Raw genomic sequence first — 22,981 nt, forward strand, 5'->3', positions numbered from 1 at the left:
GAATGGCCAAGGATCGATCCCTGCTGTGCTCAGGGAAGTCCACAGGGATGTTGAGTGCTCAGTAAGGAGCAAAGCAGCCACCAGGAGCAGAGCTCAACCCCTCTGAGCTGGTTTTCCAACACTCAGGTTCAAAGGTGCTGGGGAATGGGGGGGGAAGCAGAGTCAGGAGCAGAGGGTAGGTGAGACTTGCTGATTAATGCCCAGGAGGCACAGGGGAGGCAGCACAGGGAGAGCACCCATGCTGGCTATGGGGGGGAAGAGAGGGCAGATTAAATTAGAAATCTGGATAAAAACCATGGAAACGAGCACAAATTGAGATCATGAATCATAAAACACTGCTCAGTATCAAGGTGAGAACCAGACTGAGCCAGTGCCCAGGGTGATGGGGCAGCAGACCCCACACGCAGCCCTGTCACAGGCACAGCACACCTCCTGAAAAACCTCGGGAAAAGAAGGGATCAATACATTCTTTTTGTCGGGGATTTTGTGCAATGGCCCAGAGGGTGCAGCTGGATCCCACCACTGCTGGGTGACGCATGAGAGGAACAAAAGAGGAGGGCAGCACACGGGGCTCTGAGCCCTGTGCCCACACACCCCCAGTGAGGCACTGCTGGATGCTGCGGGAAGCTCAGGGTGCTGGACAGGGGTGTGGAGGTGCAAAAAACTGATCAGAGGCTCAGAGGGAATCAGGGGAAGGTCCAGAGAGTGGGGGAGATGTGGCACCAGAGCTGCTGCAGAGACTGGTGCCAATGCATCCCCAACCAGCCAACCCACGGCCCTCCTGCACCAGTCAGACAGAGCTGATGCCCCAAAACCATGAGTGTGATGGTGGCAGAACCAGGGGTGGTACAAGGTGGCCACAGCACAGGGAAAATGGCTAAAAAGCAAAGGAAGAACCCTGCCAGTGAGCAGGGACGTTCCCAAGAGAGAACAAACACTGTTTCAGGCACTCAGGTGGTTCAGAAAATGTCAGCTTCGATTACACATCGTTTGGAAAAATCCTGACTCCTGAAGCATTTCGGAACACTCAGGTCTCGCTTTCTGGCATCTCCAGGGCAGCACTGTGGGCACGGGGTGATGCTGAAAGCACCTGAGCGGTTCAGTGTTTGGAGGGGAGCACCGGGCACAGCGGGGCCGGCAGCGGGGTGTCTCCACGGGCCCGGGGCGCTGGGCAGGGCCGGTGTTCCTGTTGCTGAGCCGGTGCTGGCGCCGGCCGGGCCGTGCCAGGGCTATATATGCCCTGCCGGGGCGGCCGCACGCGGGGCAGCGGGTGCCGGGCGCGCTGCAAAGTGGCACGGTCAGGTCTTCTGTTGTGCCGGGGGCACAAAGGAAAGTGCTGGGTTCAGCGGCTGGGCACGGGGCCGGGGAGAGGCTTCCAGCTCGCCCAGCGCTTTGCAGGATGTGATGACTGGGCGGCCGCGCAGACACTGATGAGCTGGCAGTTCCTTTGTGAGCCCGCCCGGGGGTCTGCCCTTGCCAGGCTATAAAGTGGGGGCCTCGCGGCGCCCCGAAACACAAGCCCGCTCACTCCAACAAGAAGCAGCAGCTGCCCAGGTAAGAGGACAAAGTCCCTGGACATCGGGCTGCAGAGGACCCGAGGTGGGGAGAGGGAAAGTCAGGGTCTAAGCCGTGGCCACCGCTGTGGTGGTCACGTCTGGGAGCACATCCCACTGCCCTCCACTCTTGGGGAGCTGCTGCTGACACTCACCTGCGGGGCCACCGCAGGCTGCCAGCTGCAGGGCTTCAGCAGACCAGGGCTGTCCCCTTCCCACCCCTCACACGCTGTCCCGGTGCCCCCCAGGCTCCCAGGTGCTCCCCGTGCGGGATGGCCCCGGTGCCTGGCACAGCATCAGGCCCCATGCCCGGGCACTCCAGGACCATGCTCAGGGCTCTCCTGGCCACAGGAGGAGAGTGTGGACTCCAGGACCTCCTGTGATCCCCTTGGTGAAGGCAGGATCCTTGCCTGTGCCTGCTGGAGAACCTTCCAGCAGCTCCTCTCCGGGCCCTGCCCACCCACCCCATCCAGATGTTACCCTTCCTGGGGCGGGTTGTGGGTGCCCACATCCATTCCTCCCTCTAACCTGATGCTGGTGCCCTGTCACAGACTTGAGCCCACCACCGCGATGTCTGAGACCACAAAACCCGCTGCTCCCGGCCAGGCTGCGGATGACAAGGAGAAGGCAGCTCCTGCTCCAACCCCATCCCTCGACCCTGCTCCTGTCGCAAACAGCAAGGGCGAGGAGCCCTCCCCAGAAGCCTTCAGGGTAAGCCCTGTGGCTCCCCTCGTGTGCAGGGACACGCTCTGGGCTGAGGGACAAGGGCAGGAGGAGATTGTTCCGGGGGGAAGGACTGTGGCAGTGTGGGTGACACCATCCGTGCTCGGTCCCACAGCAGGCACGGGATTTGGGCAGCTGCTGCAGGAGGAACAACCTGAAGGTGCCTTGGCCAGGACAGCTTGTTGGGGACTACAGGCTTGGGAAGTGCTCTCCCCTGGGTTGTGGTATTGCTTGCTGCTGTCACCTGCTCCCTCTGGTCACCTCCTGCATGCAGGGGTCCTGGGGGAGGTGGAGGGGACACTAGGGGTGACAAGGTCAGCGCTGAAATGCCACAGTGATGCCAGCATGCCACTGAGGCACTGCAGCAGGGTTGGGATGGGCGGGTGAGTGATGCGAGGGCTCCGGTGACACCGTGCCAGCCTGAGAAGGCCAAGGTGCAGACAGCACCTGGAGAAGCAGCTCCTTCCCACCACTGTGTGCACCAGCAGCAGCAAAACCAGGGGCAGGATGAGGCCATCTTGGAGCAGGAACAGCTGTTGGGGCATGTTCATGCACAGAGTCCAGCTCAGCACGGGCAGGCACCACATCGGAGAAGCTGCAGGAAGGCTTGGAGAGCCGAGGGGGACACATGGAACAGAAGGCTCAGGCACTGGTCACCCAGCACCAGCCTGCCCTCCCTGAGCGTGCCTGTCCTCATCCAACCCTCTCCTTGCACCCCCAGATTGTTGTCTTCGACCAGGAGAACTTCCAGGGCAGGCAGATGGAGTTCACCGCCGAGTGCCTGAACCTGGCTGACCGTGGCTTCGACCGGGTGCGCAGTGTCATTGTCACCTCCGGACCGTAAGTGACCCCAGCCACGGAGGGGGCTGTGACCCTGGGGACGTTCCTGGTGGGTGGGAACAATGTGATGTTCAGGGACATTTCCCTGAGCACAGGAGCACAGCAGGCATCCCGGATCTCCTTCGAGGAGGAGAGGAGGGCCAGGATAGGTGGGAAGGATGCCAGGGCCACATGCAAAGAAAAGGGGACCACAGGTGTCCATCATTTCAGCCACCTGGAGCTGTGCATGGAACACAATGCACCTGCAGATTTTAGAGAAGTCAAGGTGAAATGAGGTGGGATCCTTGGGCCAGGATGAAGCAGGCAACAGGGACAGGCAGCGACAAGCACCCGCCTGCACCCAGGCAGCTGAGCAGCAACAGGGGGCTGGGCAGGTCGCAAAGCCGTGGGAACAGTTGACACAGGCAGGGACAAAAACGATCCCCAAAGCAGATAACTGGGCAGACAGATGATCTCCATGTTGAAAGAGCATCCCACCGTGCCGTGCCTGGCTGGAAACAGCATGCCCAGGAATGCAGGGGGGCTGGTAGAGCTGTGGGGAGGATGCACGGGACATGGCTTGTCCTGACAGCATCCATGAGGGTCCGGGAGAGTGACCTGGAATGACACCATGCAGCACCAATGTCTTTTTTATTAGGAATCCAGAATATCCAACTCTTCTTGAAATAAATGGGGAATGGAGCAGCCTGGAAGGAGCTCAGATATGATACCTGGGAATCTGCACTAGACGTAGAAAGGGTGAAATTGGGAGGACAGAGATCTTGAGTGTCATTGGGGTCCTTAGAAGCTTCTTGAGAGTCACTGATGGAACTCTGCACCCAAAAATGTGCTTAGAGGAAGATGAAAGCAAAACAACAAAGCTGAGCTTTAGCAGGCAGCTTGAGGCTATGCAGCTTGAGGTACCTGAACACATCTCCTGCCAGCAGGAAAACCCCTGTTGGCATCTGCAGGAAGAGCTGTGCTGCAGGGAAAGGGGAAGCAGCAAATGCAGGACTGTTGTGGTGCTGGGGGCTTCTGGAGCCCCACACCCATGACATTCCCAGCACTCAGCACCTCGTGGCTCTGCTGAGGAGGTGACATTGCAGCTGGGTGAGCCCAACTCCCAGCAGTGGGACGGGTGCCAGTGCTGGCTGGTGATGGAGCAGTGAGGCGTGCGGGGTGCCAGGATTACACAGCCCAGGCAGGAGGGACAGCAGAGTCCTGAGCTGACTCTGCGGGGTCACCAGCTGTGCAGGGGTCCTGCTGCTCCCCAGATGAGGAAGAGGAGCACTGTGAGTGCTGGTGCCTGCTGCAGGTTTGGGCACTCACACACCAGTGAGCTTCCAGCCGGGAGGTCATGGATCAGCACTGGCTCTGTACAGGCTGCAGTGCCTGGGCTGAGAGAGAGGTGGGAGCAGGGTGGTGGGGCCTCAGCCGTTTTGGAGACTCCTCCACTGTCCTGCAAGCTGGCTGAGCAGGAGGGGAACTGCTGGGTGGCACCTGACCCGCTCTTTGCCCACCTCTCTCCCCAGCTGGGTGGCCTACGAGCAGGCCAACATGCGTGGGGAGATGTTCATCCTGGAGAAGGGCGAGTACCCTCGCTGGGACACCTGGTCCAGCAGCTACCGGAGCGACTGCTTCATGTCCATGCGTCCCATCAAAATGGTGAGTGCTGGGGAGCAGAGAGCCTGGTGGGATCTGCCCAGGGCTGTGTGCTCGATGCCTCGCTGCAGCAAAGCCCCAGGGCTTCGGCCACCCTGCCCAGCACCCTCCCTCTGTCATCCCCAGGAGGCTGAGGACCACAAAATCTCCCTCTACGAGTCTGCTGACTTCAAGGGCAACAAGATGGAAATCCAGGAGGACGACGTGCCCAGCCTCTGGGCTTATGGCTTCTGCGACCGCGTGGGCAGCGTGCAGGTGCCCAGTGGAACGTAAGCTGGGCTGCAGTGGCAGCTGCCTCGTGCCAGGCCCCCTGTCCTCCCTAACCAGCTGCAGTGGGCTCTCAGGCAGCCACAAAGCAGTGACATGGCTGGTTTTGATGGCATGGCTGCTTTTGGTGGCATGGCTGTTTCTGGTGGCGTGGTGATTTTGTTTGGCATGGCTATTTTGGGTGGTGTGGCTGTTTTGGGTGGTGTAGCTGTTTCTAGTGGTGGGGCTGTTTCTAGTGGTGTGCCCTGTCCCCCAGAAGTTGGTGGCCAGCACAGGGAGGCCGTGTCAGCCCCCTGAGCACCCACCAGCCGTGTGGCTGCTGCCTGGAGTGGCCGACCCCGCTCAGGCGCCCTGTGTTTGCTTTCCCCACAGTTGGGTCGGGTACCAGTACCCTGGCTACAGAGGCTACCAGTACCTCTTTGAGACCGGAGACTTCCGACACTGGAACGAGTGGTCTGCCTTCCAGCCCCAGATCCAGTCCATCCGCCGCATCCGGGACATGCAGTGGGACCAGAAGGGCACCTTTGTCACCCCCGACGCGCCCTCCGACTGAGCGTGCTGCCTGCTAGCTACGAGTCCCGGGCCCCGTGGGGCACCCCCGCCTCCCCTCGCGCTCGCCTGCCCAGCACTTTCCTTGTACATTGCACATTCCCTGGATGTACTCTACCTTGTGAGGCAAATTAAAAAAAAACCAGAAGATTAGAACTGCTCGGGGGTCCGTGGTGCATGAATCGCTTGCTCGGGATGGGCCAGCCTTGTGCTGGAGCAGGGTGAGACACGGGGGAAGGGGGTTTTGCCAGGGAATTGGTGTCATGGAGGAGCTCCCCGCGCTGGGGCTGGGACACAGGAGAGCCTTGGTGCGGGGGAAGAGGGTGGCACAGGTTCTGCAGCCTGATTCCAGCAGCGCTGGTGGGGACCCTCTCACTTGCGGGACTTGGGGTGCCCCAGGAGCCGCGGAATCAGGGCAGGCTCCCAGCTCTGTCCATGGAATCAGAGCGGGCTCCCGGCTCTGTCCATGGAATCACGACAGGCTCCTGCCTCCGTCCACACTTGGGGGATCAGGGGGCTGCGAGGGGTCCTGGGTCCCTGCCCGCGGGATCCACCTGGGCACTAATTGACAGCCGATATCGCAGTCAATCAATGACCGATTCACTTTCAAGGAGTTTTTTCCCCCTCGGATGCTGTCCGTCCCCACCGGGCACTTCTTTGCGGCCTCATTCCTCCTTCCCATCCCGTTGCCTCCCGGTGCAGCACCTCGGGTGGCATTCCCCTGCGCTCCCACGCCGCTAATTAGTGATTAATTACAGCGATAGCAGTGACGGCGGGGCGCTGCACACAGGCAGTACCGGGACAGGGGCGGGGACCGGGGATAACGGTGAGGCCGCGGGCAGCGCGGTGCGGAGAGCTCCCGGTAACTGGCGGGGACGGCTGCGGGTCCACCCGTGCCGGTACCGGCAGGGGGACGGGCAGGGGGCAGAGACACGTGTTGGGGCTCGGCGCCGCCCGGTGCCGCCCGGTGCCCGGCGCGCGGGGCGCACGCGCGGAGCGGCGGGCGGGGATCCCGGCCCCGCGTGCGCGTGACGTCGCCGCGTCTCGCGCCGCTCCGGGCCGGCGGCGGCCCCGGTGAGTGCGGGGGGGGGGGCACCGGGGGGAGCGACCCGGTCCGGGAACCGCATGTGCCCCCGCCGCTTGTGCCCACAGCCGCGCCGGCTGGCAGGTGACAGCGGGCGGGCGGTGCCCGGGACCGGCGGGCGCTGCCTGGTAGCGGCTCCGGGCTCGGTGGGCGGCGCGGGCGAAGCCAACGGGGCGCGGAGCGGCGGGGGATGCTCGGTGCGCAGTGCGGGGCGTGCGCGGTGCGCGGTACGGGGGACACCGGGCGGGGATGCGTGATCGGAGCGGTGCGGGGTGTGCGGTGCTGGGGACAGAGCGGTGCGGGGTGTGCGGTGCTGGGGACACACAGTGGTGCTCGGTCCTCGGTGTTCGGTGCAGAGTGCTCAGAGCAGTGCTGGATGCCCAGTGCAGGATGCTCGGTGCGGGATGCCCAGTGCAGGATGCTCGGTGCTGAGTGCCCAGGACAGGATGCTCGGTGCTGGGTGCCCAGGACAGGATGCTCGGTGCAGGATGCTCAGTATAGGATGCTCGGTGCGTGATGCCCAGGACAGGATGCTCGGTGCTGGGTACCCAGGACAGGATGCTCGGTGCGGGGTGCTCAGCGCAGGTCGCTCAGTTCTCAGTTCAGACCGTGGTGCTGGGTGCAGGATGCTCAGCACAGTGCAGAGTTGCTGAGGTGCCCACAGGGTGCTCAGTGCACAGAACACAGTGCAGGATGCACAGCAGGTGGGACAGGGTGCTCAGTGCAGGGTTTTCTTCGTACCTTTGTCCTCTCATTCTGCTCTTTGGCACACGGTGCCCTCTCCCCCCTCCCATGGCACCCCTCTGGCAGCCCAGCACCAAGCTGTGCCCCCATAAGCTGAGCACTGCCATACTCAGAGGCACCCATGGGCTGAGGCTGTCTGTCTGTCCAGGTGTCCAGAGCTCGGCCAGGGTTGGGACTGCCCTTCTATAACAGGATTAGCATGGTGGGCACCCACTGGGCAGGGTGGGTGCCTAGTGAGAGGCTGCACCTGCGGTTCTTGGGCAGCATCAGCCTCTGCTGAGGCTTGAGAGGTGTTGGCAGCACCGAGGTTGGGGTGGCTGTGGGATGTGAGTCCCTTGGCAGGGGTGCAGATGGACTCCTGAGCAGCTGTGTTGGCACCTTGCAGCCCACACAAAGCACTGGCACTCTCCTGGCAGTGCCCATCTGTTACTGTGCCCTGTGTGGCAGGGATGTGACATCCACTTTGTCCAGCTCAAGTTCCTTGGGACTCGTGGCTGGAGTTGCTGGCACTGGGGCCAGCAGCGTGAGCTGGGCTGCCCTCCTGGGCAGGCAGGGGATGGTTTGCATCACAGAGGCCTTTGCTCTGTCCCTCTCTGTGTTTATTTGTGTGCTCAGGCTCTGTCCAAAAGTCATCTCACAGCTTGAAATCCCTTCAGACGCCTCCCTGTGCCAGGCCCTGCTGGCTGCTTGGACTCGGTTTCAGAGGAGAGTCCCCCCTCAGCACAGCCGTGCTGCTCCCTCCTGCTCAGGCACCGAGCAACGGTGAGTGGGGACATCCCAATGATTGGTGCCAACAGGTTTCCAGATTTGCCGTGTACTTTGTGGGGATGCTGCAGGCTGCTCGTGGGGAGCTGTCAAGTGCCAGCGCGGGCGCCTACGAGCGGGGTTTGCCATCACATGCCAGCGGCAGCTGGTGCCCCGAGGCTGCTGCATGTGGCACCACAGGAGCAGCTGTGCTGCAGAGCCCGAGGGGAGCCCAGGGTCTGTGTGGAGTCAGCCTGGAATTTGGGGGACAGCAGCTGAACTGGGCACTGTGTGAGTCCTCCCCAGCATCGCCCACAGCAGCTGGCACTGGGGGGCTTCACTGTGGGGGGATGTGGCAGGCTGAGGCCTGGGGTCTCTGCAGGATGCTGGTGGGCTCACCAGCATGGTCAGGCTCATGCCACTGCTGTCCTCTGCCTTTTTACAAACGGTATTAGTAATTTCTGTGGCTATTTTAAGGAGATTTTTCCAAAGGCAGTTTGCATTCCGGGTACGCTGAGCCTTTGGGGATGTGTGGGATGGCAGGAGCGCTGTTAAAATGCGGGGACTGTCAAGAAGATTTTTGGAGAGAGAAAACAAACCCCCAGCAGGTGGTTTTATTTGGCACCGTGCAGATGTGCCTTGTGATGAATTTGTGATGCCTTGAGGAGCCTCAGCCTCATGCCTTGGCTGAGCACGTTTCTCTCCAGATTCCACAGGCAGCGGGCACACAGAACCAGGGAGAAGCTTGCCCTGGTGTTGGCTGCCTGCTTTGGTTCACTCTGTTTTCCAAGCCCTGTCTGCCTCCAGAATTCCTGCAAGAATTCTCTCAAAGGTTCCCCTTCTCAAGGTAAATGATGCCTTTTTTCCCCCCGTTTGGTCCCCAGTCCGTGCTGTGGTGCCTCACAGTGTGGCAGGAGGGTGACCCTGCCACAGGAGCCCCTTGTCCCCTCCCAGGAACATCAAACACGAGCAGCAGCGGGGGTTGCTCAACACGCAGCATTCGGAAGTGAAGCAAGCAGCTGCTTCCCACTGTGCATTCCTAGGCAGTGACCCCAGAGTGAGACTGAGGGCTCTGAAGGGGCTGAAGCATGCAGGTGCTTCTCCACGGAGGAATGGCCACGGGCATGTTGGCTCTGGAGCCTCAGGCTGCTGTGCTGGGGCAGGGGAAGCTTTTCCAGCACTCCTGTTCCTGCTCGGTGCTGGGAGGGATCCTGTGGTGTGAGCAGCTGTCGCCAGCAGTGGCTGAGCTGCAATGGGGGTGAGATAACAGCCACCCCCCTCGGGCAGCTGTGCTCACAGCTGGCTGTGAGCCAGCGTGGCCGGGTGGCACTCAGGGCATGGGCACAGGCCTTGGTGGCCCAGTGTTTTGCAGATGCAATGGCAGCAGAGGAGGAGCAGGGCTCCAGCTGGGCTGGTGCAGACAGGAAGGAGCTCAGATGTGCTGTTCTGGGTGCTTTGGCTGATGAGGCAGCAGCAGCGCAGGCTCAGAAGGCGCCGGTTCCGTTTCTTCCACCAGTGGTTTCACAAGGGCTTCACCCGTGCCAGGGCCTGGGAGTGGTCACTGCCCGTCCTCGCTGGGGTGGGAGTGGGAGGCCACAAACACACATGACGGAAGTGGGTGCTGGTGCTTCCCAAAGTTTCTGGCTTTGTGGAGATGCCAAATGTTTGCCTTTATGGCATCCATTGTGCTGAGCATGGCTGGGCACTGCTGGAGATCCTGGGGCTGGTCTGTGTTTGGGTCTGTGCTCCTGAGGGAGCTGCAGGAAACAGGACAAGAATGAGCAGAGGAGCTGGGGAAGATGGGGAGCAGTGTCCCCTGTCCCCTCCCTGCCTGCAGGGTGAGCAATGGCACCTCCATCCTTGCTGCCCTGCCCTGCCCTGCCCTGCCCTGCCCTGCCCTGCCCTCAGGCAGTGCTTCCAGGGCTGCTGCTGCTGCATGGGGAAATAAAACACTTTGATTTTTGTTTCTTAAGCAAATTTGAGGTTTTGGGGTTTGTCTTGCAGAAACAATTTTTTATTTGCAGATCCTGATCTTTGTGCATGCAAGAATGGAGCTTGTTGAGACTTAGGGTTTGGCGTGTGGATTGGGAAAATATTTTTTGAAGATACTTGGTGTTTTTTCTAGCAGTTCCTCTGACTTCTCTTCCTCCCTGTTGTATGGCAGGCTCTGACCACCCACATGCCTGCAAGGGAATATTTGTGCAGTTTTGTGAGGGAAGAGCTGTGTTTGCATGAAGTGTGATGAGTGAACAGGGGGGCTGCAACCCTCAACACCCCTTGCCCAGTGCCCCTCTCCCATGTGGATCCCCAGGACATACCCTGGACAAGGGCTGAGAGTTGGAGGGATCTGATCAAAGACATGGAGAGGAATCATAGAATCATGGAATGGTTTGGGTTGGAAGGGATCTTAAAGATATTCTAGTTCCACCCCCTTCTGCAGGCAGTGACACCTTCCACTAGACCAGGTTGCTCAGAGCTCCATCCAGCCTGGCCTTGGACACCTCAGGGATGGAGCAACCACAGCTTCTCTGGGCAAGAGGAGCTGGGGGAGAGCTCAGTGCTTTCCCAGAGCTCCTTCCTCCAGCAGGGCAGTGGAGTCACTGGTCAGGGCACAAGGGGAGCCAACGTGGCAGTGTCACTGTCAGTGGACCTGTGCTGGCTTTGCCTTTGTCCCCCTGAGGCAACAACTGCAGAATAATTAAGGAAAGGTGAAGCTCTGTGGGTTAATTAAAAGTCAAGAGCTCCCTCTGAAGTGCAGAACTCGTGTCCTATTTCAGCACAAGCGTGTCTGACGTGCCTGAGCCTTTCTGCGGTGCAGGCACACGGTGCCAGGTGCTGGGCAGTGGGCAGGTGCCTCCATCCCTGTGTCCTGCCAGCAGCTTCCCCCTTGGGCATTCCATAATCATGGGCATTCCATAATCATGGGCATTCCATAATTAATCTGCCACTCTGAGCTGAAGGCTGTGTCCCTGCAAGGCTGGCAGGGTGAGTACTGAGGTTTCCATCTCCTGATGATAAAATGCTGTCGCCCTGCTTGGAACGAGGGATGGGCGGAGGGGAGTTACTGTAAATTGGTGGGATTTTTATTGTTTGAGGAACACTGTACCACTGAGCAGGATAATAAAATGTTTTGCTAATCGTAACAGCCTTGAGGCGATAAACCAGCAGTCTGTTTGTGCTGTGAAATGTCTGTGGATCCTTTGCTGATGTGATTTAGAGCCTGTTGGAGCTGGCTGGCACACAGTGCCCCATCCCTGGCTGGCTCTTTGGGATGCTCAGCTGGAATGATTGGTGTGGCTCAGGGCTTTCACCTTGCAGGCTTTTCTGAGCCAGAAAGTTTTGAAACTAGCACACACTGCCTTAATCTTCAGGCCAGCAGGTTCTGCTGGTTTATTTTTCTCGGTACTCAGCAGTGAGAATAAATTCCCCTTTGTCCCCTGAGCCTGTTGGGTGCTAAGATGCAGCTGGAGCAGCCTCTGTGTGGTTTGGGTGCTGAGGTGGCTGCTTGAACACTCATCCCTGAACTCTTTTGACTGTTATTTTTCCCTGGGATGATGGCAGTGCTGCAAGTGTAAACCACAGGGCTGTCAGTGCTGTTTGGGGATTTTCCAAGGGACACAGAACTCCAAAGTGCTCCAGACCCAGGTGTTTTTGTTGGGATTGATTGTGTTTTCACTGGAATTGGCCTCTGTTCCAGTGGATGCCCTGGGTTCATGACCTGCAGTGCAGCTTCAGTTTTAGTCACCAAACCAGTCCTGCTCTCAGTGGTGCTGTTCTTGCCACGTGGTGGCTGACAGCAGCTTCTTTTTGTTGTGGGATTTTGTTTTGAGTGCTGCAGCAGTTTAATTTTCATATCTTCCCTCCAAGGCTTAGAGCCTTGGCACACCTGCAGCAGAGATGGGTACAGAGCCCCTGTCCCACCACTGGGGTGGGTGGGTTGGACTCTGTTCCCACTGTCCCATGGGATCAATCCCGGTCTGGGCAGTGCTAGGGTGGAGGAGCAAGAGCTGTGGGTTGTGCAACAGGGCTGACGCTGCACTCAGTGACCACAGCCACCCCTGTGGTGCCTCTGTGTGCTCCTGGTGGAGACTGGGGCTGGCCCCATGCTCCATGCCCCGTGCCCCATGCTCACTGCATTCCAGTCCTGCTAAGAGAGATACTTGGGAAATGTTTGGAAATTGCCAGCAGGAGCATCAAGGAGGAGCAAAGCTCTCATCAGCAGTGTCAGCATTGGACTGAGCTCAGGTTGGGATGAAGCAGCAGCCCTCAGGCAAGCTGTGTTTATTTTTGTAAATGAACTGGAGACTATCAATTCAGTAATTAAATATTGCTGATTTGTAAAGATGTGAGCTGGATATGTTGGGACATTTCTTGCTGACCACAGTTTCTGCTGCTGTTCCGCCACAGGGGCGTCTGCAGATCCTCATCCTTTTATTAAGCACCAACAAATTGAGCTCAAATTTTCCAGGCCACACCTACATCTTTTGGGGAGGCTGCCCTTAATGACACTCATTTCTGGGAATGGTTTAAAGAAAAATGCAGCTTTGGATCATATGGGGCGTCTCATAGAAACTGTTTCTGTAGTTGTTTGTAACACTTTAGCAAATGGTGTTTCCTCCCTGCTGAGGGTGCTGTGCTGGCTCTGGGGCTGCTCCGGGGGTGGTTTTTACCCGTTCCCAGTGCAGGTGCCAAGGTCAGGGGTTTGACTCAGGGGTTTTGGTTGGGTTTCGGTCAGAGCTGCAGTTGGAGCCCAGCTGGTGGTGACGCCCTGCACAGCATCAGGAAGGAAGTCACAAACAAGTGCGTCTGTGTGTCTGTCCGTGTGTCTGTGCCTGGGCAGGATCTGGAGCTGTTTCCGGAGCAGGGTGAGTCAGGTAGGCTGTTGGACCACCTCTGTCCCTGCACCTCAGCACTCAGGGCACTGCAGAAGCACATCCAGGGATGCAGCTGCTGCTCCGTGGAGCTGCAGCCTGGTCTGGAGCTGGAATCCTGTAGTCCATGGAGGCCAGGCTGAGCAGGAAGCCTCGCAGGGAAGCGCCTGCACTGCGGATAAGCCCTTGTAGAGTTCCTGCTGGGTGGAGTTTCCCTCTGGTTTCTCTTTAGTGCTGAGGCGGAGGGGCCGGTGACACTCGATGGCACGAGAGGAGACTGGAATAGCCATTAGTGTCACTCCTGGAAATGTTCTCAGGAACATCCTGCAAGGCCAGGACTGCTGCACAGCCAGGGGGAGCTGACTGGGAATGTCCCAGCAGCAGTGACCCCAAGATGTCCATGCTGTGATCCTGGGAGCAGAGTCACATCTGGTGATCCGCCAGCTCCTGGCCCCTCAGGGTGCTCTGCTGCAGCTCCGTGTCCCAGACTGTCCCCAGGATGCTCTGTGTTTGCAGGATGGCTCCAGCCAAGGCTGCTGTGCTCCCTGGCATGGAGCAGTCCTTGTGGGAAAGCCAGTGACCAGAGGTTTGGTTCCCAACCTGGTGGGATTTCCATGTTGTGCAGGGCTAATGCTACTGCCTTGGCAGGTGGTGAGGCTGGTGAGAGCTTTGTTCTTGGGGCTGGAGCCAGGAGGTCCTGCCAGGCCTGCAGGTCCTCTGGGCTCTGTCTCCTTCCACTGTCACTGATTTGGGGGCTCTGGTCATAGTCTGACCTGTGCCTGATTTCAGCATTTGCAGCAGGCGAGTCTGGAGCTGCTTCCTCTGGTCAAGGCTGTTGTGCTGGCCAGTGTGTGCTGGAATTGTGCCCAGCTGGATTGTCATCCCCTGGGCTTTAAACATCCAGGCTGCTAGGGTCCCCCTGAGGCCTCTTTCCTTTCCAGCAGGCTGCATTTCCTAAAAGAGCAGCAGCCCTGCTGCTTCCCCCTGTGTGTCCTGGCTTGGCTGTGCTCTGTGAACAGCGCTGGTGTGTCAGGGCAGGTGTGCCAAGTCCAGCTGCCAGCGCTGCCATGAGCTGGGGCCACCAGCTCCAGCAGGAACACCTTTCCCTGGGGCTCAGGGGAGGCTGTGGGGAGGAGGGGAAGGTGCTGAGGAGGGGAGTGGATGTGTGTGCTAAATAAACAAATCAACACTGTGGCTTCTCTTCCCCATCAGGTGTTCTGGTGGCCATGGGTTCAGCATGAAGCTCAACTAGAAGCACCATGACCGTACGGGGAAAAGGTAAGAGCAAGCTGCTGGATGTGTGATTCCCCTGGGAGGCTGGGTGGCTGCTGCACATGTGTCTCATGATGCTGCACATCTGTCCACACCACCACTGGTACCACATTGATCCTGTGCTGCTTTCACAAGCTGGCACGACACAGTGTCAGCCTTCTTCATGCTCAAGTCCCATCAGCATGGGAATACAGAAGACTTGCTGCCTGCAGGAGCTCTTGTCACTGCCATCACATCCCCACTGGTCCCCATTCTCCCCCACACTCTGGGTGCCAGCCTTACAAGCTGATTTAGTGCTCTGCTTAGGGTTAGGGTTACACCTAGGGTTAGGGTTGTCAAAACCACAAAGCCCCAAGCTCCAGGCACACTGCAGCTGCAAAAGGCATCCCAAGGGGAACACAAAACTGCCACAACATGGCTTCCTCCACAGCTTCTTCTTTGGAACCAGCCTTACCCCCCTGATGCTGGCCAGGTACATGCCCCTGCCCCTGTGTGACATCCCTGTGTCCAAGCTGTACTCAGGGGTTTCAGCCCTGGATTGCTGCAGCTGCTTTGCTTTCTGCTCCCATGTCACCATTCCCTGCCAGAGTAGCCTCTGAGAGCTCCCTAATCCTGCTCAAGTGGGAAGCTCTCAGAGCCAGCTTGGGCATTTGAAAGGGTGTTGTCTCTGGAACCTAATTGCACCCTGATTCCAGCACAATGTCTGCTGGGGAGGAAATGACCCATCCATCTTCCCTCACAGACTAATGAGGCCCATAAATTTTAGGAAGTTCTCAGTGGAGAATCTCACAAAAGACCTGAGAACCAGCTCTGTCTCATTGTGCCATCTACACATCTGTATTTGCCTTGAAGTTTCACCTTGTCTCAAATGAAGTCTTTCTCTTGGGAGTATATAGCCTGTAACAGTGCACTTTATTAGCTTCAAAAAGAGTTTCAAAAAGAAACCTCAGGATTTAAGCACTCATTGATGTTCTGTTGCAACATTTATTTAAACAGGCATTTTGGCTAAGATGGCCTAAACAGACAGGGAACAAATCCTATGGTTAAGTCTATGACAACAACAAAAACAAAATTCTGTCCCAGATCACAGCAAGAGCTCCGAGCAGCGTTTCTGCCTTACATGGGAGTGTTTTAATTATGCTGGAAATTAAAATTCTATTAACTGCTGGTTTTATTCGAACAGCAGCCCTTTATCACATCTGGGCACTGTTCAGTGAAGAGCTTACTGTAAGAACAAGGGAACAAAAGCAGAGGAAAAGCAGAAAATTGAAGTCCAGCACAAGTCACTGACCCAAGAGTGTCATGACCAGCAGTGAACACAAACTTTCTGGGGCACCACTGCGCTGCCTTAGACAGCAAAGAACTCCCCCAGGCACTAGGTAGATAGATAACAACTAGCACACTCTACCACCTGCCTGGGCAGCCCCTCCCAAGGCCTGAAGTCTCTCTCCATGAGGAAATTCCCCCTGATGTCCAACCTGAACCTCCCCTGGCACAGCTGGCAGCCCCATGGAACACAATATGAGAGTCCCTTTGTTCCCTCTGGAGCTGCTGGAGCATCTCGATGGGAACTGCTCCCTGTCAGCTGCTTCTCCTGGAGAACAGAGCACTTCTGTGCTCCAGCCTCCTTTCATGGTGCAGCCTTTGCTGCTAATTAGCCTGTCTTGGTCTGCACTGCCCTAATTATTCCAGTTGGCCCTAAATCCTGCCTGCTCCTCTGCCATCCATTGAAATGGGTCTTGTGGCATTTGCAATTATTTTGGGGTGAATATTTGAATATATTTACATGACAGAAACAGATGAAGAGAGCAGGAAGGAGCAGCACTTGTCTTGTTAATGGCCCTGACTCTGCTTGGTGCTGCAAAAATGCCAGAGCTGTTGGATGTCCCTCTGATCTACATCCCAACAAATCCACCCACTTTATCTCATGCCTGGGGATGCAGTTGAGGCTGTTTAGCTTCAGGTATCTTACCAAGCAGCTGGTCAGGGTGGACCAGGGAGTAAAGAACCACAAAAATACTTTTGGTGGTGATGTTGCTGTGCTGCTGGGTTGTGGGAGGGCATCCCTGGGCTGGCAGAGAGGCGCTGCCTGGGCAGGAGTGCATACAAGCCAGTGGGTGGAGTCCAGGATGGTGAGTGGGATGTCAGGGACTGGAAGTGGGGAGCAGAGGAGTCCCTGAGTGCCTGGCAGGAGGAGCAGGAAAGCTGCCCAGCTCCAGGCTCTCTCCTGCCTGCTCCCTGCTCCGTATGGGCTGCTGCACAATGTATTCCTTCTCTGTGGGGGGAAACTCTTTTCTGGAGCAGCTCTTTGGCCTGTCAGCAAAACAGAATCCATGGACGGCCCGTTCCTTCCACTCCATTCAGCTCCTGCCCCAGCCACATAATCACAAAGAACTGGAAATCCCGGGGTGAGCCCAGGGGAAGATTGCAAAACCTGCACTCGCAACTGGGGCGGACGGGGGGGAGGGAGCGGGAAGCGGTGCCAGCATTCCCGGGAGTCCCTCCGGGCACGCAGCTGAGCTGGGCACTTGCAGAGGCTGCAGCCTTCCTGCTGGATGTCCTGCCGAGCCGTGCAAAACCCCGAAAAGTCTCGGTGCCAGATGAAGTTTCACGGATTTCTCTGTCAGGTCAGTTGCCGAGGCAGGGCAGGGTGGTGAACGCTGCGTGTGGCTGTTCACTCTCAGATGGTTGAACCTCTCAGTGTTTCATTCTAACGGTTTCTCCTGACTCAGACCCTTAAAGCTGGCATGAGAGGCTTTTGTTTTTCTCTTATTTCAGCTTCCCCCTCCTCTGTGACTGCAGGGTTAAGCTAAACAAAATGTAGGGAGGATGCAGGTGGCTGGGAGGTGAGCAGTGCTGGAGTGCTGACTTGGGTTTGGGAGGAATAACCTCAGCTTGGGTCTTGGCTTTATCTGGATGGAGCAGGCTCTCTGTAAAGATTTTTGTCTCTGAATGTACAGTGCCCCTCCTCTCCAAAACGTTCCTGGAGCTTTGCTCCAGCTGTAAACCTGTGTTTCTGGGAGCACAATGCAGAAATTCTCTCTTTGGGTGTGCACTGAGGCAGACTTTAATTACCTGCTGGGTGTAGGGCACCAAGCCTGGGAGGTGCTGATAAATGAAATGAGGTGCTGATAAGTGAAGGAGGTGATGAAATCTGGGATGGTGTCACCATCCCATGGCTGCTCTGACAGCGCTGTTCTCTTGCAGATGCCCGTGGGGTTGGACACTCGCTAGCAGAGAGCTGAAGCCCCCAGCCTGTGCCCAGGAGAGCAGGATGCGGGTCACCACGCGCAGGGTGCTGCTGCTGCTGGGCTCGGTGGTGGCCTTGATGGTGACCCTGCACCTCGGGCAGCAGGTCCTGGAGTGCCAGCAGGTCCTGAGCGAGAGGAGGCACAGGCTGATGAGGCCGGAGAACGAGGAGCTGGTGATGGTGGACGCCAACCACGTGGAGTACCGCTACAGCAAGGACATGCCCCTGATCTTCATCGGCGGCGTCCCCCGCAGCGGCACCACGCTGATGAGGGCCATGCTGGACGCGCACCCCGAGGTGCGCTGCGGGGAGGAGACCCGCATCATCCCCCGCGTGCTGGCCATGCGCCAGGCCTGGTCCAAGTCCGGCCGCGAGAAGATGCGGCTGGACGAGGCGGGGGTGACGGACCAGGTGCTGGACGCGGCCATGCAGGCCTTCATCCTGGAAGTGATCGCCAAGCACGGCGAGCCCGCCAGGTACCTGTGCAACAAGGACCCCTTCACGCTGAAATCCTCCGTGTACCTGTCCCGGCTGTTCCCCAACTCCAAGTTCCTGCTGATGGTGCGGGACGGGCGCGCCTCGGTGCACTCGATGATCACGCGCAAGGTGACCATCGCCGGCTTCGACCTGAACAGCTACCGGGACTGCCTGACCAAGTGGAACAAGGCCATCGAGGTGATGTACTCCCAGTGCCTGGAGATCGGCCGCGCCCGCTGCCTGCCCGTCTACTACGAGCAGCTGGTGCTGCACCCCGAGCAGTCCATGCAGAACATCATGAGGTTCCTGGACATCTCCTGGAGCGACACGGTGCTGCACCACGAGGAGCTCATCGGGAAGCCCGGTGGGGTGTCCCTTTCCAAGTGAGTCTCGGCTCTTTCCTCAGCTTTTCGTTGCACAAAGCAGGGTAAAATAGGACAGAGCCCCGTTGTTGGTGTTTGTGTGTGATTTTGACAGCACATTGTACTGCAGTGGGGTTTGTGTTCCTGAGTAAGAGATGGCTTTAATGCTCCCAATCTGTTGTACTCCACAGAACAGCTTGTCAAGCAAGGATTTCAGGAGCAGGTGACTGTTTAATCTCTCTTGACACTGCAGAAATTATTTCAGTCTCTAATTTGCAAAGAACTGCTTGCTCTGAAACGTGAGCTCTTTAATGTCTCTTTCTCCACCCGTCCTCAGATGGCTCCTTGGTGTGATTAGTTGTGCTGCTAATGATGATGAGCTGCAGTTCTTGCCAGGTCTGGGGTTGGTATTGCAGAATAAAAGCAATACCTGCCCAGTGGAGGCACACCCAGCACTCCCTCCTGCCCTTTCCATGTGTAGGGGGTGTTTGCCTTCTCCCACTTTCTCTTCCTCTTTTAATGCTTTTTCTTTTCTAAATGGAGGCTTAAGTCAGGCTTAGCAAAATTTAATCAGCCGTGTAAGGGAATTATCCAAGTCTCTGTATCAGTTGATGGTGCCTGGTGGTGAGGGCACAGGAGCCACGGGGGGATGTGCAGCTGCTCCAGTTTTCCAGGATGCCCTGGGAGTGCAGCCAGCTTTACTTCCCTGTTTGCTCAGAGTAAATTGGTCCAGGTTGCTTAGATCAGGTTTTGAATATTCATAGGGGTCACCAGGTGTATCTGTGCTACAGCCCACACATCTTATATTGTTTTTCCCTGATAAGCAAAGGTGTCAAGGTGAAACCCTCCATCCCAGTGAAGGATAGATCCCTCCTGTAAGAAAAGAGGAAGCAGCCTCAAGTTGTGCCAGAGGAAGTTTGGGTTGGATAAAAAGGGAAATTCCTTCCCTGAAAGGCTAATTAAGCATTAGAACAGAATGGTGGTAGAGTCATCATTCCTGAAGGAATTTAAAAGCTGTGTGGATGTGGCACCTGGGGACATGGGTCAGTGGTGGCCTTAGGAATGCTGGGGGAATGGCTGGACTCATTTGTCTTAGAGGGTTTTTCCAGCCTCAGTGATTCCATGATTGTAAACAGAAGGATCCAGCCTCCGGGGCTGTGGAACCCCTTGCCAGGGTCTGCTTCCCCAGAGCAGGGCTGTGAGGGACAGAAACTGTGGCTACCCCACCCAAGGAAGTGCCCAAGGCCAGGTGGGACAGGATTTGAACAACCTGGGATAGTGGAAGGTGTCCCTGCCCATGGCAGGGAGTGGAACAGGATGGGATTTAAGATGGATTTAAGATCCTGTCCTGTGGTTCTTTGTGGAGGTGGCTGTGAGCTGTGTGTGAGCCCAGCACATGCATGAAATCCAGCCATTGTGTGTTTTGTTTTTTTCCTTTATTTTCCCCAGGATAGAGAGGTCAACAGACCAGGTGATCAAGCCGGTGAACATGGAGGCGTTATCCAAATGGATCGGGCACATCCCGGGGGATGTGCTGCAGGACATGGCCCACATCGCCCCCATGCTGGCCAGGCTGGGCTACGACCCCTACGCCAATCCCCCCAACTACGGCCACCCCGACCCCCTGGTTGTCAACAACACACACAGGGTGAGTGGCACTGCCGTGCAGGGGACAGGCCAGGGGCTCACCGAGCCCTCCGGAGCAAGGGAAGCTCCTGAGCCAGGTTGGGAAGCAAGGGAAGCTCACCGAGCCCTCCGGAGCAAGGGAAGCTCCTGAGCCAGGTTGGGAAGCAAGGGAAGCTCACCGAGCCCTCTGGAGTAAGGGAAGCTCCTGGGCTGGGTTGGGAAGCAAGGGAAGCTCACCGAGCCCTCTGGAGCAAGGGAAGCTCCTGAGCCAGGTTGGGATGGAACAGAGGGGAGCAGATTCACACAGGAAAAACAGAATCACAGAATCACAGAATTCCAGAGTCATTCAGGTTGGGAAAGGTCTCCCAGAACCATCAAGTCCTCCCCACCAGAGCACTGAGTGCCACATGGAGCATGTTCCTTGGACACCTCCAAGGATGGGGACTCCAAACCTCCCTTCCAGTCCCTGACCACCCTTTCCATGAGGAAATTCCTCCTCGTGTCCAACCTGAGCCTCCCCTGGCACAGTTTGAGGCAGTTTCCTCTCCTCCTGTCCCTGTTCCCTGGGAGCAGAGCCTGACCCCTCCCAGGCTGTCCCCTCCTGTCAGGAGTTGTGCAGAGCCACAAGGTCCCCCCTGAGCCTCCTTTTCCCCAGGCTGAGCCCCTTCCCAGCTCCCTCAGCTGCTCCAGCCCCTTCCCCAGCTTTGTTCCCTTCTCTGGACACGCTCCAGCCCCTCCGTGTCTGTTTTGGAGGGAGCAGGACAGAGCACTCAAGGTGCAGCCTTTTCCCTGGGAAGGCTGGGAATGGGTAACAGCAGTGACCCAGAGGTGATTCCACTGTCCCAGGGGGTCACTCCAGGTTCTCTTTCCCGCAGGTTTTAAAGGGGGATTATAAAACACCGGCCAATCTCAAAGGTCACCTGCAGGTAAGAGCACCCTGAGGGTTTGGGACACACCAGGGTACCTGGTTGCTGCTGCCTTCCCTGGGGAATGCTGGCTCAGAGCTGACCCTTCTCTTCTGGGGCTCTTCCAGGTGACTCAGAACACGTCATCTTCTCACTAAGAAAATTAATGATTTCCAGGTAAGACCCTGTGCAGTTAATTTTGGGATTTGGGCAAATCTGCCTGTGTCGCTCCAGGACCAGCACTTGGTTTGTGTGATTTCTGTGGATCAGCTGGGGTTCCCTCACAGAGATCCCTCACAGTCGCCTCAGGTCTTCCCACACAATGCTGCTGAGTGGGACCATTTGTAAGGAATTCTTTTCCTGAGCTCTGGGAACGGGATTAAAGCTGCAAAATGAAACTCAGCCGCCTGGGAGGGTTATTGCAGCCCGTCCCCGCGGGCAGCAGGGACACATGGAATGTGTGGATGAGCTGAGCTGCTCCCCAGCTGCCTCCAAAGACGTGCCATGGACCTGAGGAAGGGGATAGAAAACAAAGGAAAACATGATGGAAAACAAAGCTGCTGCCTTGGGCTGCTGCTCCAGAGACAACTGTTGATGTGTTGGATGTTCTTCCTCCATGCTAAAGCATAAAATACCATTCTTGGCACTAAAACTGATTCTTTAAGAGCAACTTTCTGTGTACAAGCAGATGGCTGGGCTAGAAAAAGATCAGAAGCACGGAGGGAAGATCAGGAATTGTGTGTTCCCTTGTCCTGGGCTGAGAATTCTTTTCTGGCCATTTTTTGTGTCTCAGGGGCTTTAAACTCTCAGTCAGGCCTTGCTGTGCTAGTCTGAGGGGATCCTGTTCCTGAGGGGATCCTGTTCTGGAGGGATCCTGTTCTTGAGGGGATCCTGTCCTGAGGGGATCCTGTTCCTAAGGGGATCCTGCCCCTGAGGGGACCCTGTCCTGAGGGGATCCTGTTCCTATGGGGATCCTGCCCCTGAGGGGATCCTGCTCCTGAGGAGATCCTGCTCCTGAAGAGTTCTGTTCCTTAGAGGATCGTCTTCCTGAGGGGATCCTGCCCCTGAGAGGATCCTGCTCCCAAGGGGATCTTGTTCCTGAGGGGATCCTCTTACCAGAGGAGATCCTTCCCTGAGGAGATTCTGCCCCTGAGGAAATCCTGGTCCTGAGGGGATCCTGCCCCTGAGGAGATCCTCTTCCCAAGGATATCCTTCCCTGAGGGGATCCTGCTCCTGAGGGGACCCTGCCCCTGAGGTTCTGTGTTTTGTCTCTTCCAGAACGCTGCCAATGGCCTGTTGTTGCCCGAGAAGGACGAAGTGTGCAGTGGGCCCGTGGAAATCTGTTCTCCAAGCATATTGCTTGCTCCTACTGTTGCCAAATGACTGCGCTCCAGGAATGTATTTGCATTTATTTGCAAAGGCCAAACGTGCTCCACGGCGGGAACATCCCCGGCCGGTCCCAGCGCTCTGTGGGGAATGCAGCTATGGAAACCCGGGCTGGGGTTGATGGACAGCAGGACATTACCTGTGCCGTGGCTGGAGGACTCCGTACATCGCGTTTATGTCTCGTGATCTGTTCCTCGTTCCCGGTGTGGGGAACAGCCCTCCCATCCCCGCTGTTCCGTATTCCTGGGATCGGGAAAGGCCATCCCGGTCTTGCTGTTCCCAACTCCCAGGGTCAGGAACTGCCCCCTGGCCCTGCAGAGCCTTTGTGGTGCGTGTGCCCTCCCCCCTACCCCATCCCCTACCCTGCAGAGGCTATTGCCGAGTTAATATATGCCCCCCTCCCCCCCCATCAACGGTGTCGGACACCATTAAAGTGTTGATTTGATATTTAATATTTTAATTATTAATCGCGCGGGCTCCGCCTCCTGTACACCGCCGGGCCACAAGGCGGCGCTACCGGCGCGGGCGCTCCGCTACTGGCGACTCTATGGTTTGGGGCGGGGCTTGCGCGCTGCGGAAGTGAATGGGGCGCATCCGCTGTGGCGGCGCGGCCGGGGCCGGTGCTGGGGTTCGTGAGCGGGGCCGAGGGTCCCAGGTCGGGAATTCCTGAGGAGGTTTGGGGTCCCG

At 57.4% G+C, this 22,981-nt stretch overlaps 2 protein-coding genes across 7 annotated transcripts; both read left to right on the forward strand.

The window, feature by feature from the left end:
* Window positions 1-2,123: 2,123 nt before the first annotated feature.
* On the forward strand, window positions 2,124-5,577 carry CRYBB1 (crystallin beta B1). Its single transcript, XM_054289109.1, has 5 exons — window positions 2,124-2,264; window positions 2,998-3,116; window positions 4,628-4,760; window positions 4,884-5,026; window positions 5,397-5,577. Exons 1-5 carry the CDS (start codon window positions 2,124-2,126, stop codon window positions 5,575-5,577), a joined length of 717 nt encoding a protein of 238 aa, XP_054145084.1.
* Window positions 5,578-6,579: 1,002 nt separating this feature from the next.
* TPST2 (tyrosylprotein sulfotransferase 2) lies at window positions 6,580-22,403 on the forward strand. Of its 6 annotated transcripts, XM_054289105.1 has the most exons (9): window positions 7,623-8,163; window positions 14,229-14,294; window positions 16,082-16,251; window positions 16,823-16,915; window positions 17,496-18,398; window positions 19,827-20,025; window positions 20,879-20,929; window positions 21,037-21,085; window positions 22,187-22,403. In XM_054289105.1, the coding sequence occupies exons 5-8, from the start codon at window positions 17,563-17,565 to the stop codon at window positions 21,064-21,066; spliced, it is 1,116 nt and encodes a 371-aa protein (XP_054145080.1). In that variant the 5' UTR covers window positions 7,623-8,163; window positions 14,229-14,294; window positions 16,082-16,251; window positions 16,823-16,915; window positions 17,496-17,562; the 3' UTR covers window positions 21,067-21,085; window positions 22,187-22,403. The 6 variants fall into 6 exon arrangements, with proteins under 6 accessions (XP_054145079.1, XP_054145078.1, XP_054145083.1 ...); XM_054289103.1 differs by lacking the exons at window positions 16,082-16,251; window positions 16,823-16,915 and adding an exon at window positions 6,585-6,647 and having other exon boundaries at window positions 8,017-8,163; XM_054289106.1 differs by lacking the exon at window positions 16,082-16,251.
* The last annotated feature ends 578 nt before the right edge of the window (window positions 22,404-22,981 follow it).

This window comes from Melozone crissalis, unplaced genomic scaffold, assembly GCF_028551555.1.
Source record: "Melozone crissalis strain CALT ecotype California unplaced genomic scaffold, PUWL_Pcris_2 ptg000063l_1, whole genome shotgun sequence".
NCBI classification, from domain to species: Eukaryota; Metazoa; Chordata; class Aves; order Passeriformes; family Passerellidae; genus Melozone; species Melozone crissalis.

Excerpts from the sequence above, each read along its gene's own strand:
- CRYBB1 (XM_054289109.1), top strand. The coding sequence starts at position 2,124 with ATGTCTGAGACCACAAAACCCGCTGCTCCCGGCCAGGCTGCGGATGAC. Across the intron at positions 2,265-2,997 it reads CCTCCCCAGAAGCCTTCAGG|ATTGTTGTCTTCGACCAGGA; the intron begins GTAAGCCCTGTG and ends TTGCACCCCCAG. Across the intron at positions 3,117-4,627 it reads GTCATTGTCACCTCCGGACC|CTGGGTGGCCTACGAGCAGG; the intron begins GTAAGTGACCCC and ends CTCTCTCCCCAG.
- TPST2 (XM_054289104.1), top strand. The coding sequence starts at position 17,563 with ATGCGGGTCACCACGCGCAGGGTGCTGCTGCTGCTGGGCTCGGTGGTG. Across the intron at positions 18,399-19,826 it reads GGTGGGGTGTCCCTTTCCAA|GATAGAGAGGTCAACAGACC; the intron begins GTGAGTCTCGGC and ends TATTTTCCCCAG. Across the intron at positions 20,930-21,036 it reads ATCTCAAAGGTCACCTGCAG|GTGACTCAGAACACGTCATC; the intron begins GTAAGAGCACCC and ends GGGCTCTTCCAG.